The sequence below is a fragment of the Furipterus horrens genome, unplaced genomic scaffold, assembly GCF_987537825.1.
Source record: "Furipterus horrens unplaced genomic scaffold, mFurHor1.1.pri manual_scaffold_7, whole genome shotgun sequence".
NCBI classification, from domain to species: domain Eukaryota; kingdom Metazoa; phylum Chordata; class Mammalia; order Chiroptera; family Furipteridae; genus Furipterus; species Furipterus horrens.
In genome coordinates, this window is record NW_028327177.1 from 117890515 (window position 1) to 117903862 (window position 13348).

At 40.3% G+C, this 13348-nt stretch overlaps 2 protein-coding genes across 3 annotated transcripts in view; one reads left to right on the forward strand and one right to left on the reverse strand.

Annotated features, from left to right (window-relative positions):
• Positions 1-1095: 1095 nt before the first annotated feature.
• Positions 1096-5620, reverse strand: DPH3 (diphthamide biosynthesis 3). Its single transcript, XM_090284373.1, has 3 exons — positions 5304-5620; positions 4732-4806; positions 1096-1332 (listed from the first exon to the last, which is right to left on the reverse strand). The coding sequence occupies exons 1-3, from the start codon at positions 5409-5411 to the stop codon at positions 1267-1269; spliced, it is 249 nt and encodes an 82-aa protein (XP_090140499.1). The 5' UTR covers positions 5412-5620; the 3' UTR covers positions 1096-1266.
• The window catches only part of OXNAD1 (oxidoreductase NAD binding domain containing 1), a 35189-nt gene continuing 27131 nt past the window's right edge, over positions 5291-13348 (forward strand). The window contains exons 1-4 of one of the 2 annotated variants that reach the window (XM_090284371.1): positions 5292-6116; positions 9343-9488; positions 11166-11292; positions 11583-11646. In XM_090284371.1, coding sequence (XP_090140497.1) covers positions 11174-11292; positions 11583-11646 — 183 coding nt within the window. In that variant the 5' untranslated portion in view covers positions 5292-6116; positions 9343-9488; positions 11166-11173. Of the gene's footprint in view, positions 6117-9342; positions 9489-11165; positions 11293-11582; positions 11647-13348 lie in introns of both variants that reach the window. The other variant, XM_090284372.1, reaches the window with a different exon arrangement.

Sequence of the window (13348 nt, forward strand, 5' to 3'; positions counted from 1 at the left end):
TGTTTTTTTTTAAACTTTATACACACAGGAAATTTGTATACATAAAGGGAATTTTTGAATTCTCACGTAAGTGATGCTAATTTCTTGCTACTCTCAGCACTGCAACAAAGGAAAACTGATAGCCTATCTTTATAGATTTCTTTTCCTCTAGGGCAACATTCCTCTGTCAGAATGAATGTTTGGTTTGGTCTGGTTGCAACACAGAGAGGCTTATTAGACATGCTCCCAGAGGCGTATTTATTTAGAATAGGCATCTCATTTTCAAGTTCTTCCTTAGCCAAGTACAAGAGTTGTAAAAGCTTTACCTTTAGGAGGAGTGACTTCATTTTGTGGGAATGCTAAAAGCCCTGCTGCCAGCCATGAAGACTTGACATTAACCCTTATCTAGAATGAAATTCCATTAGTCATATAAAAAATTAACAAGAAGCCAGATACAGAAATATTATTTGCTCTGATCTGGCAACAACATGCAAGCATTTAATTTACTAAGCTGGCATGCTTTTCTCCTGGCATTCTGTTACCAATTTCACTTCCTTGGTCTGTTTTTCTTTTTGTCTTTTCCTGATTCTCAAGGAACATGCAGAATGCTGCTAGAGAAACGCCATATTCTTTGACCTCTTCACTTCTGACTTTTCTTTCTTTCTCACCAACTTATAGCTCTGGAGAAAACTGTGAGCTCAGTATCTTTTCTCTCTAATGCATTGACCAAACTCAAAGCATGAAGTATAACAGAAAACACATACTTCACAGAATAGGAATATTCTATTAATGGCAAGACTGAAAAGGCTGGCTTGGAATACCGTGCAGCACTGACCAGGCAACTAACTGTTTTAAGTTAACAAAATTGTTGTCAACTTCAAAAAGGGATAATTTTAATAATCTTAATAACCAATTAAAAATAAAATCCTTTTTAAGTTAAGGAATCCTAATGACTTTGAGGTAGATGATGCTGTTATCAGGTAATAATAGGTATAATAAAAATAACAAAACTGAGGGAAAAAGAGCACTGACTTGAAATTATCTTCCTTTACATTCATGTGGAAAATTAAGAATACATTTTCCAATTCAAAGTTCTAAGCATGAAATTCAGATATGTCATGTCATAGACTTGCTTCTTTAATTGGAGATGAACTCGGCAGCCAATGGAAAGAATCCAGAACAGCGAACTATAAAATGATTGTCCCCACGAGGAAGCCAGTAACTTTGCCTTGATTTTTCTGGCTTGGCTCATTCCCAAATGTTCAGGATTTGGATGCTAAAGTCCTTTTAGCATTTAACTAACTCTTTGTTGGTGGAAGGGGCTGGGACTGTTTCTCCACACATGAACTGCTCCTAAGAAAGAACAAAAATTACATTAACCACTGAGTGTGTCACAAAGGCATCAATATTAAACTACCATCTTGATACAGAATCAGTCTAGCTCTGTGAGTTCTTCCATTGCTCTATCACTTCATCCTTCTTCAGAGTCAGTGTCAGCACCAGAATTAAAAGCGTAAAACTATACGTCTAGTTTTTAGTCATGAATTCATATTTAATATAAAGCACCTTACAAACAAATCTTCATTATAGGGCATCCACCTTTCAGAAATGACATTTATAAAGACATTGCCACACCTTTTAAGTTTCTGTACTAATTACTACTTACACTAAAACTTCCCTATTTCAGTATTTGGCCATTCAAATAACTGTCCTCTTCAAAATGATTACTTCTTCCAACTAAAAGAGATAACTCTTTGTGTGTTTTCCCAGCAGAGATAATCTGTAATGTTAGCTATTCTGTAAATGGAAGTCCAATGTCTGATTATTTATCCTGGCTTATCAACCACCATGAGAAATCTCTGCCTCCTAGGTTACCCCTCATGTCCTGCAATCTGATCCCCGTGAGGATCAGCCTGTGTCCTGTGCCGGTTGCTCTCTCACTCCTGCCCAGCATCTGCTCTTTGGAATTTATGGTCTATCAGCAGCACAATGCTCCACATTCTTAGCCTCCTCTGTCCTTGTGGAAGTGCAGAGTGGTGTTGATTTTGTCTCCAGGGGACATTTAGCAATGTCTGGAGACATTCTGGGTTGACACAATTGGGGATGTGGGGTGCTAATGGGTAGAGGCACAGAACAGCCCCCTATAACAAAGAATTATTCAGCCCCAAATGTCCATAATGCTGAGGTTGAGAAGAGGCATTTATTTCCCATGTAAGCCCTGAAGGGATGACTGTGTGTTCTCGCAGAGCCCCAGTGCCACTGAGATTGGAGGCGGAGCTGGTTGCTCCTTTCTGCCACTGTTCTCCTGCCCTGTCGAAAACCCACCAACTTTGATTCTTACGCCATGAGACTGTATCATCACCACTCCTCTCTGCTGCTGCCATCTACTCCCCTTGGCTTCCTCATTCCAACCCTTCCCTTGCCTTCCTCATTCCAATCCTTCTGGAATCTCCAGTGTGTTTGTCCTTTCCCTTTTTCACTGCCCCTCACTCCCTTAATGTTTTCTTTACCTAGTTTACATCCCACAGTCAATTATATAATCACTTTCCCCTCATTCCTTCCTAGTCACTTGGCAAAAACAAAGCCCGGTTAAATCTAATTTCCTATGTCTACATTCACCCATGCAGCTGAATGTCTACCACCTAAAACCTCTTTTGATTCTCTATCACTACCAATTTCGGCCCCAGGTCTCCGATCCCTTTGCAACAAACTCCTTAAAAGAAATGTCTGCACTTGCTGCCCCCTATTCTCTCATTCTCTTCAGCAAGTCTTCCACCATCAGGCTCTGTCTCCATTTCCCCACTGAAACTGCTCTCAGCACCGTCACAAGGGGCCTCTTAGAGCCAACGGTTAATTTTCAGTTATCTATCAGTGGCATCTGACGAGGCTGATCACTTCCTCTACCTTTTCTCATCTGGCTTCCAGAACATGACACTGGTAGTTGTTTCCCTCCTTCCTCTGTGGCTGCTCCTTTCCACCCAGCTTTGCTGATTCCTTGTTTCCCTCTGTGACTGTTTAATGTCAGAGTGGCCCAAGGCTCAGTCCTTTGTTTTGTCCATCTGTACTACAGTCATAGTCCTGGTGACCTCACCCAATCTCATGGCTCTAAATGCTGGTTATATGCTGATAACTCTAAAATTTACAGAACCAAGTGACCACTCTTGGAACCCCGTACTTGTATGTATCAATTGCCTCCTTACCATGGAACCCCTCAAGCGATAACTGTTTTCTCTGAGCCCCAGTGCCTTCTCGCCAGCTCCCTTGCATGAAAAATAGACCTCTCAAAAGCAGTACATCCAACTCCCGCCCCTGTACCTGCAGTCACTTCCCCTTCAGTTGATGGTAAATCCAACCTTCCATTTATGAAGGCCATACATGTTGAAATCCCTGACCCCTCTCATATCATATACCCAATCAGTAAATCCTTATCCTTTCAAGTGTACCCAGAATCCAACCACTTCTCCCTAGTCCCACTGCTGCAGCTTGGTATAATCTACCCATCCTCCTTTAATTAGACTAATAGCCTGGTTTTCCTGCCTCTACATTTGCTCCTTCGTAGTCTACTGACACAGCAGCCAGAATCCCTCTTTCAAAACTCAAGTTGGCTCATGGCACAACTTGGTTATTGAACCCGCCATTGGCTCCCTGTATCATTCACAGGAAAAGCCAAGGTCTTTAGAGTGGCCCACAAACACCTCCGTGACCTGCCCCACTCCACTAATTCTTCTTGGACTGTTCTCACCATCATTACTCTGCTCTGGTCACACTGGCCTCCTTGCTGTTCCTCGATAAAACCAAGCAGGTTTTAGGGCCTTAGGGCCTCTTCACTGAAAGTTCCCTTTGCCAGACTGCTCTTACCCTTAATGTGTACAGGGCTCACACCCTCACCTCGTTCAATCTTTGCTCAGTAAGGCCTGCCATGAGCCCCCTAGTTAAAACAGCAACCTCTTCTCATACCAGCCCTCCTGATCTCTTACCCTGTTCTCTTTTTGTTCCAGAACACATTTTAATATAAGAATAATCACTACACTTCTAAATTATAGTCAAAATTACAGCCAGCTTCTCTCATGAAGCTAAGTGCCTTGTTCCTACCTTCCCTATAACCACGTTAAAGGTCATTCTTAAGAATATCAAGCTGCTTCATGTCAATTATATCTTTAAAAAAAAAGGTAAGCTTCTTACTTAAGACTTTATTCAAAGTACTGACCAAAAGCTGGGATGGGCAAATAATAACACATTTTATTTTCTATTTTCAATATTTTGTTTTCTATTTTCAAAATCCTTGGAGGAAAAAACAACATGAGCGACTAAAGAAATTGTAAAATTGCAACTGTGATTATATCTCAAACAACATACTACAGGGTTCTGTGTGTAAGCCAGGTAAGAAATGCTATACAATTGTTCCCTTCAGAATAAATCTAAGCAATCTGAACAATTTTAATTATTAAATAAAGGAGGAATAAAGAATGCAAACGAGATTCATAATTATTTCCTTTATTTAATAATTAGTAACTTTCACTAGATAAGAACAATTTTCTTTATTGCCCTGTCTAAAGCTAAAATCAGTTAATTTCAGCTTAAAAAATTTTAAATTTACAACACGGCTGTTTACTAATGATTTCTACAATTTGTTTTAAAAAACAAAGCATTAACCTAACACTGTTAGAAAACATTCTCCTGCACTTACATATCATAGACTGCTCTAGGATTCTGTACAACTCTCCCCCAACCTTTTAAAATCTGACCCCTTACTTTGTCATAAATCACTTTTATAATGAGAGAGCAGCTAGGACACGTTGCCACGTCTTCCCCATTCTCCAGATCTTCCTGTAACAAAAGCAAACACGGAAAGATCAGCATTGCCTTTGCTTTGTAAACTCCTCCCAAATCCTCCCACCTCAATGGGCAGCTAGCTCCACTGTGGTTTGCCTCCCTGCGGGGCACGTGAGGGCCAAAGGGGCCTTCCGAGAGAGATGCCAACCCCAATTTTCCCTGGAAGGTTGATCAAGGTTCAGTCGTCTCAAAACCTCTAGGAAGAAAAAAACGGGTCCCTGGGTCCAAAGATGTATCCCAGGAACGGGGACCCGAAGTGGGGGAGGTTGGAGAGAAGTCTGAGGCTCCCCGCCATCCACCCCCAGGCCTGGCTAAAGACCAGGACGGAATGACCACCGACAGCGGAGAATATCAACTTTCGGGGTATTCCTAAACAGGATAAAAGAGGCGTGGATAACAAGAACGGCGTGGGCTACGGAACGGCGGAAGGAACATCTTTGAGCCCCAGTGCGCCTGCTCTCACGCGCAGCCGGGCGGGACCCTGAAGTTACCTTGGTAATGGAGAAGTTATCGCCACAAGGGCAGGGGTAGAAATACGTCTCCAGGTCCTCGTCATATTGGAAGTCCTCGATTTCCACCTCGTCGTGAAACACCGCCATCCTACGGGGGCCAGATAAGGGTCTCCACCAGCTGAAACCGACCCAGGTCGGTCTAACTTCACGGATGCCTTCCCTAAGCCGGGCTTTGTCACCAAGGTCCCACGCAGGAACTACCGCTTCCGGCGCATGGACAATGACGCAATAGCGGGTTTGGAGGCCAAATGGGTGACCCGGTCGTGGTCACCATGGAGATGACTGAGCTGGGGTGTTGGAAGACAGTGGAAGAACTTGCTTGCTGCTTGGTGGTGTCGGGTACCGCTCCGCCCATTGGACGGAAGTGACCAATAGAATGTGAGGATCGCTCGAAATGCTGTACGTCACGTCTGGGGCACCGGAAGTTGTCAGGCACCGGCCGGTGAAGTTTGGTGCGGTTCAGCAGGATAGGTACTGGCACTGCTGGGAGCGCGGAGGCACCTTACTGTGGCTGTGGTTGCTTGGCCTCACGTCCGTGGACCTTCGATAGGCCTTTACCAGACCCCCGGAAGGCCGCAGGAGGTCTAGATAGCACAGTCAGGGCCCTCGGCGCCCCTGGGGGAAGGGCTGCAGCCCGGCTTGGTCTTCGGCGGCGGGAGCAGCTCAGCCTTCTCAATCTCTGTGCCTTCCCGGAGACCGACGAAAAGCTCCCTTGGAATTTCGATTCACCGGGTGACCTTGAGTTCAGGGAGACGCCTAGCTCGTAGTTCCTGGCTGCACTTGGCTGTTCAGGTATATCCCCGCCTCTTCCCCACCCCAGATTATCTTCAAATGCCCTAAAGTGTGTTGCTGAAAGGACCAAGACCTGGGAAGCAGATGGAATTCTAGTCCTGTGTTTGCTAAGCATGTGACATAATTTACTACAGTGACTTGTAATAACAGTAATAGGATCACCTTTTATTATAAAGACTTTGCTTTGTGCCTGGTTTGATATTCCATATTAGTAATCTTCAAAGTGAGATACAGAGTTGGGTACCTAGACCAAAATCATACATGTAGGAAATGAAGATGCTGTCTGTCCCCAAAGCCTGGCAACACATTACTTAACTTATGTGAACCACGGTTTCTTGTTTGTAAAAGGAATGGCATCAGAGGGCGGAGTTACTACCATGAGGCCTCTTTATACCTTGAAGCGAAGTGCAGATAAAAGGTGTTTTGCCTTGGAAGCAGAGCTAGTGCCTGTTTTGCCACAACCCGCTTTCACGGGTATAGAGTTTCATTACTAGGCATTAATTCAAATGCTGGTAGAGAAGCTGGGTCCAGAATCTGACTGTTGTAGCACTGGAAGCTGGATATTTACATTCTTTGGGCCTCATTTCTTCTGACTAAAAATGGATTGTATAAGAGATAGTTTACAAGAGCCCTTTCAGATCTAACACTCTTCTGTATGGGCATTATGAGTTTTACTTGGTTCAGCAATCATATTTACTACACCTAGCTTATATTCACTTCATGCATATACATAATACGTATCTACGCACCCCTCTGCAGACTGCTGAGATTCTCACTAGAGCCATGCTGGTTCCCTGGAGACCTAGATTTGGGGTGCTTCCTTGGCTTTACATACTATTTTCATCTGCTATCTGTTAGCCATACCCCTTGTCTGGCCAGAGTTGGTTCCCTGTATGGTTCTGCCCAGTTTTGAGTTCATACTGTGCAGAAGAAAATAAAACCATTGCCAAACATATGATGCAGTTTCTTTTTACTTCCCCCAGCATTTTAAAATAAAACACGACTATTAAACTTTATATTTATTCTTTAAAAGTAATGGAAACATTCTTGAATGAGATATTTTTGTACCCCGAAAGCATGACAAAAGCAGATTTACTAGTTGCTGTAGGTTCATTTGAGATCACAGATTTATTCAATAATAAAATGCTAACATACAGCTCTGGAAAATAACAGTGACTAAAATTCTTAACATAAGATCGAACTTAGAAATAAGTCACAATTATATAATAGAAACTGTATTTTATGAGTGCTCTTATATATCAGGCTAAGGGGAATTATTTATTAGCAATATCAAACTACATACCTCTCAAGACTGTTTGACAGGGAGCCAGGGGGTTAATGCATTTGGGTTGGTTTTTTGTAACGCTTGCCAGGTACTTCCATAGACATTTATTTCTCTCAGCAGTCCGATGAAGTGGTGTTGGCATTCCCATTTAAAAATGATAAGAGGTGACTGGCACAAGATCAAAAAGCAGGAAGGAGTCAGATCTGAGTCCAGGTCCATGGATTGCAAGTCAAGCACTCTTGAAATAACTTGCATGCCTCTAGGGTTCCCTTACCAAATGCCAAAGGCCAGGAACCCCTGTGCTTCTTCAGTGGCACCTAGGATTGTAAATCAGTGGGTGCCACGGTATTTCTGTGAATTTATTTCAGTGCATTAATGATCTTTGAGGCATTCTTGGTTTTGCTCTCATACCTCATTCAATCTATGAACAAGTCTTAGGGCTTTAATTCCAAAATATATTACATGGTCATCTACTTCTGTCATGACTGTAGCTTAAAACGATTGCAGTCTAGACTACAGCCTTCTAATTGGACTTCCTGCTTTGACTTTTGCTCCCCTTATCAGTTCTTCATATAGTGCCTCAGTGATCCTTTAACGTAAATTTGATTATGTCCCCCTCCTGGTTTAGTGAAACCATTCAGTTGCTTCCCGTTGCCCTCAGAATAAAGTCCATACCCTTACTATGGCCTGATCTGGCACGTCTACCTGCTCAGCCTCAACTCACATCACTCTCAGCTAGCTCATGGCTTTCCGGTCGCACTGGCTATGGTACCTTAACACATCAGTGTGACTGTGATTGGGCCTCTGCCCAGATGCTCTGCTCTTAACGTCTGCTTGGCTGAGTCTTCCTCATCATTCAGATTTCAGCTCATGTCTCTTGAGAGAGACATTTCCTGATATTCCCCCATCTACCCTACTCTCACCTGTCACACACACTATAATAAAAGATTCCTGGTGCCAAGGACCTTGTGTCTGGTTCTTTATTGTGTCTCCATGGCCTAAGAGAGTGCCTGGCACCCCAGTAACTGTTTAATAAATTGAGTGTACTCATTGAACAGAAACCAGTATAGGTCATTTAAATTTTAAATTTAATCTATTGCTTGAATTAAATTTTTTTTTTTACTGCTTAAATAGATATGTGTTCTATTTATAGTGTATGATAATTTTTCTCTTTCAGAAGTAGAGTTAATTTAAGTATTTTGGGGGAGGGTTAAGATAAGGTCTATGAGGATATAAACATTTATGGAATAGTCTTGTTTGTATGGTTTTAGAAATTACTTAATATATGTTAATATTATATAGTTAATTAAATACTTATATTGAGTATGTGAAACTATTTGACTTATTTCAAAAAAGAGGTAGCTTAAAAAACTTACTCCTTTGGCAGGTCCTTTGAACACAATTTGATAAAAATACCCTTTATTTACCAGTAGGTGGCACTCTTGGTCATGGTTATTACAAAACAGGATTTTAGAATTTAAAAGGGAACAGCTTTTAAAAATTAACGTTTCTTTGTTTTCTAGTTTATTTGAGCAGTAGACCAGTCAAGACAGCATAACCACTAAAAGAAGTATCTTATGTGAGGACTGTTTTAGCAATAGTTGTCTAAAACATTGAGCAGAACAATGTTTTCATATTAAACTACATATTTGTTAAATTTTATTAGGGAATTTGGCCTTAAATGACACTGATGATATTATTCCAGCCATTGTTCTGGTCTTTCATAAGGTGGAATCAGAAAAGTTTGGGGGGGGGGATCCAGAAAAAAGGAGAGTAGAAAGATGAGAGGAAGAATTGAGGAAAAGGGGGAAAATTGAGAGTTTTGCTGTGAGGTGATGCCTGCTGATTATAGTGAGCCTTTTCTTTTGCAGCTAGGAGACAGTAGTGCTTTTTAACAGTTTTCCAAAATGTTGTTCTTACATGTTGTCTCTGCCACTGCAGGAGGAACTTTGTGAGAATTTCAGTATATGGAAGCACTGTCTGAGTTCCAACGGGAGGTCTCAGTATAATCAGGACCAAAATATTGCATATCAGACAGCCAGCTAGCTGTATACTTTATTACTGCTAAAATCTCATGGACTCCTAAAGTAAGTTTCTTTCTTTCGAGGATTACGCACCGTTTTTGGTTTAGTATATTTAAATAGGAGAAGCTGTATTTAGTCTGCATGAGGTAAAGAGGCATTATACTTCCTTCATGTATTTAAGAGAAAAATAGCTAATAGCATTATTTATCTACAATGACGGCAAGAAATAGATCTTTTATGTTATTTAAAGATTAGTTATGAAGCAGTGGCTTTTTGATATGATTTGATTATAACTGAATGAATTACATATGACTTATATTACCACCTGATTTATTTATTTTCTGTCTCTTCCTTCTAAAATATAAGCTCCCCAAGGTCTGTTTTGTTAGTGTCTTATTCCCAGTGCCTGCCATATAATGAGCTCTTAATATTTGTCAAATGAAGGGCTAAATTAATGCATATGGAGTAGGAACATAACCATATCTCACTTGAATATTTTTCTAACACTAAATTTATTACAATTAATTTATATAGTGCTTTCCAAAGAGCTTAGAAAAAAAGAGTGTTCTCATACATCTTCATTTATTCTGAAGCTGACTAAGATAGGAAAGGACAGATATGGCAATGTAACATGTTCCAAGTGGCCATTTTAGGCAAAGAAATATTTAAGAATGGGAGGAGGAAAACAATGGTAGGAACCCCCTAAAAAACCATTATCTGCCTCTTAATCAGTGCTTTTCCTGATAGGCTAATAGTTTTTAGACTTTGAAATGTTAGGAACCTTTCTGGGTTTTTGTTTTTTAAACTTTTTACTCAAGTATAACTTAGAAACAGAAAACTACATAAATCCTAAGAGGACAGTTTGATTAATTTTTTTATCCACACAATTGATTTCCCATATGCCCCCTGTCCCCACACACGCATAGCCTGCCCATTATCAGCATCTTGCACTAGAGTGGTAGAGTTGTCACAGTTGATGAACCTCCACTGACACATCATTACCACCCAAAGGCCGTAGCTTATATTACAGCTCACTTTTGATGCTGTACTTTCTATGGATTTGGACAAATGTATAATGATATGTACCTGTTATTATGGTATCATACAGAGTATTTTTACTGCCCTAAAAATCCTCTGTGGTTTAATTTTTACAAAATGAGAATACCCATGCAGTCAGCATTCAGATTATGAAGTGACATTCATAGATGAATTTTGTCTGTTTCTGTGCTTTATATTACTGGATCCATAGACTCTGCTATTGAATGGCTGCTTTCATTCTTTTCATTCAGTGTGATATTTGTAATATTCATCTGTGTCACCACTTGTAGTTGCAGTTTGTTCTCATTGCTGTGAACTTTTGTTTGTCTCTTGCACTTTATCAAATATTAAAGACTTATGTGGTGCTCTTTGGTTGGAGTACAGTTATCAGGCAGTTAGAAAATCTACTCTCCTGTAATAGTGTAAGATAAGGCATGTGAACTTGGTCAGAGATTTTGGAAACTAATAGAGAACATGAATATTTGATGGCACCAATAATTACATACCTGTGTACTGTGGAGATCAGTTAAATTAACTCTAAATTTTGTCAGGGAGAATTAGGCCCTTAATTGCTTTGTCATTAGATCAGCTCATAACAGCACCAACAAAAATCTAAATCCTTTTTCATTGGCTCCTAAAATAGTCTGATATTTCGCCACTTTTTCCTAGCATATTTTAACTTTCAGTTTTATGTTTGCCTAGGAAGCACCATGGCCTGTACTGCTGTCTTGATTCCCGCGTTGTTGCGAGGCTCTGTTGGAGCCATCTGTACCCAGGCTGCTTTGTGGAGGGTGACACCCAGCGCTTTGCGCCACCTTACTCGAACCAGGTGAGTCATCACCCTTCAGTGCCGTTTGAGGTTGATTTTCAGAGACCTGACCTGCTGATGCTCCTGGGAAGCATGTCAGACTCCTGAAGGCATAACATAACATACTGCTTAAATGTTTGTAACGTCAGTAAATCGTTACACTTTAATTAGATGAGCAAATTTTCATTGACCGTTTTCTAGGATCCATAATGTTATATTGTATTTTGGATAGTCATGATATTACAGGGGAAACTAATTTAATTATTTCTTATGAGGATAATACTTAACCTAATTTTACTTTTTTTTTACAGCATAATGAAATCCAAAAGGAAAACTGATCACTTGGAGAGAACTGCAAATGTCGTTCGACGGGAGGTTCGTACGTTGGGGCTGTGGCAGGTTTTTCTAGGCTGGACAGTTTGCACAGTCATGACTGGCTATGGAGAGGGCACTCAAATAGCGCATTCCCTCGGAAGACGGCCAGGGAAAGTTTGTTATTTTTCTCTTCAGAACTTTGCTGAGCAGGACATATGATACCTGTTTGAAAAGACGACAGTGAAATACTCAAAATTTTCATTTTAGACTTGGAATGAATAGATTAATATTTTTGATGAAGGACCTATAGCAGCAATTGAGGGAACGATCCTCACAGATATGATGTGTAGGGTTATGTTTTAGGAGTAGAACTCCTTTTAGAGCCCACGTTTTACAAATAGCTTACCTTTTCTTTTTTTCTTTCCTCTTTCTTTCTTTCTTTCTTTCTTTCTTTCTTTCTTTCTTTCTTTCTTTCTTTCCTTCTTTCTCTCTTTCTCTCTTTCTTTCCCTCTTTCTTTCCTTCCTTCCTTCCTTTCCACCATGTCTCAAAGTCCTTGTTCTTATCCCTTCTATAGAACAACTTATTTAATCAGGGGAGAAAACACTAACATCTGAGAAAGGAAGGTGGACGAGCTCATTTAACCCTTCTCCTGTGCTGACTTTTCCCCACCATGTTCAAACTGTACAAAGCTAATCCACCACCTGAAGGGTGTCAGGGGCTGGGAAATAAGGATCCTCACCCTTTACCTCAGTGAGTAACCACATTTTCTTTTAAAAACATAAAGTGGTTATTTGTTTTGCTCTGTTAGTGATTCTTTACGTATTTAGATATATTTAGCTTAGTGTTGTAAGTTAAAAAATCTATTTCATATAAAGAAGGATTTATATACTTCTATAAGCATGGCCAGGAATTGTATTGTTGCAGTAATTTAATTTTTAGTAGTAAGAATAGGATACTTTTTAATGGAAAAGAATCTTGTTTAGGCCCCACTTTTCAAGCTAGTTCTATTTTCAGAACATTGCTTTGGGATCGAGGGCGGTATGCTTGTGGATTTAGCTTTAAGCCAATGTTTTTTTGAGACGTCTGTGTAAAATTAGTTCAGCATAATAGATTTATGAATGTGTGGCAAAATACACTTTTCCCACTGATAATAAATCTGAAAATACTTTTTTTCTGGTTTGTTGAGCACACAAAAATGCTGATTTTTTAAATGTGCGATTTGTTAGAATTTCTCTTTTAAAAAGCAAAACGTTGCCAGTTTTGAATTAAAAATGGTTTTAAAAGTCTTGGACTGTGTTCTTTTCTATTACGTCTTGAGGCATGTAGAACTAGAGCGGAACTTGGCAGGTTTTCTGTGAGGGCCAGCAGTCTAAGTATCTGAGGCTTCAGGGCCATGCTGTCTTCAGTCCCAGCTATAGAACTGCCCTTACAGTGTGGAAGCAGCCGTGGACAACACACAGATTGGTGTTGCTGGGTTCCAATAAAATATTCTTTATCAAAACACCTAGATATGGTCTGTGGGTTGTAGTTTGCCAGTCCCCGAAGTAGAATAGTAACTTCAGATTTTTACAGGACAACATTATTGAGACTTTTGGGACAGTTATTTTAAGCCAAGTTTAAAGAAACTACCAAGGAAGTTAATGGAAACTCTTAACTATGTGATCGAAAATTTGAGAATTTTAATGCCCAGAAGTCAGAAGATTATAGGGCTAATTTCAACAATGATATTATCTTGGTGAGTTTTCCATTTGCAACTCCTCT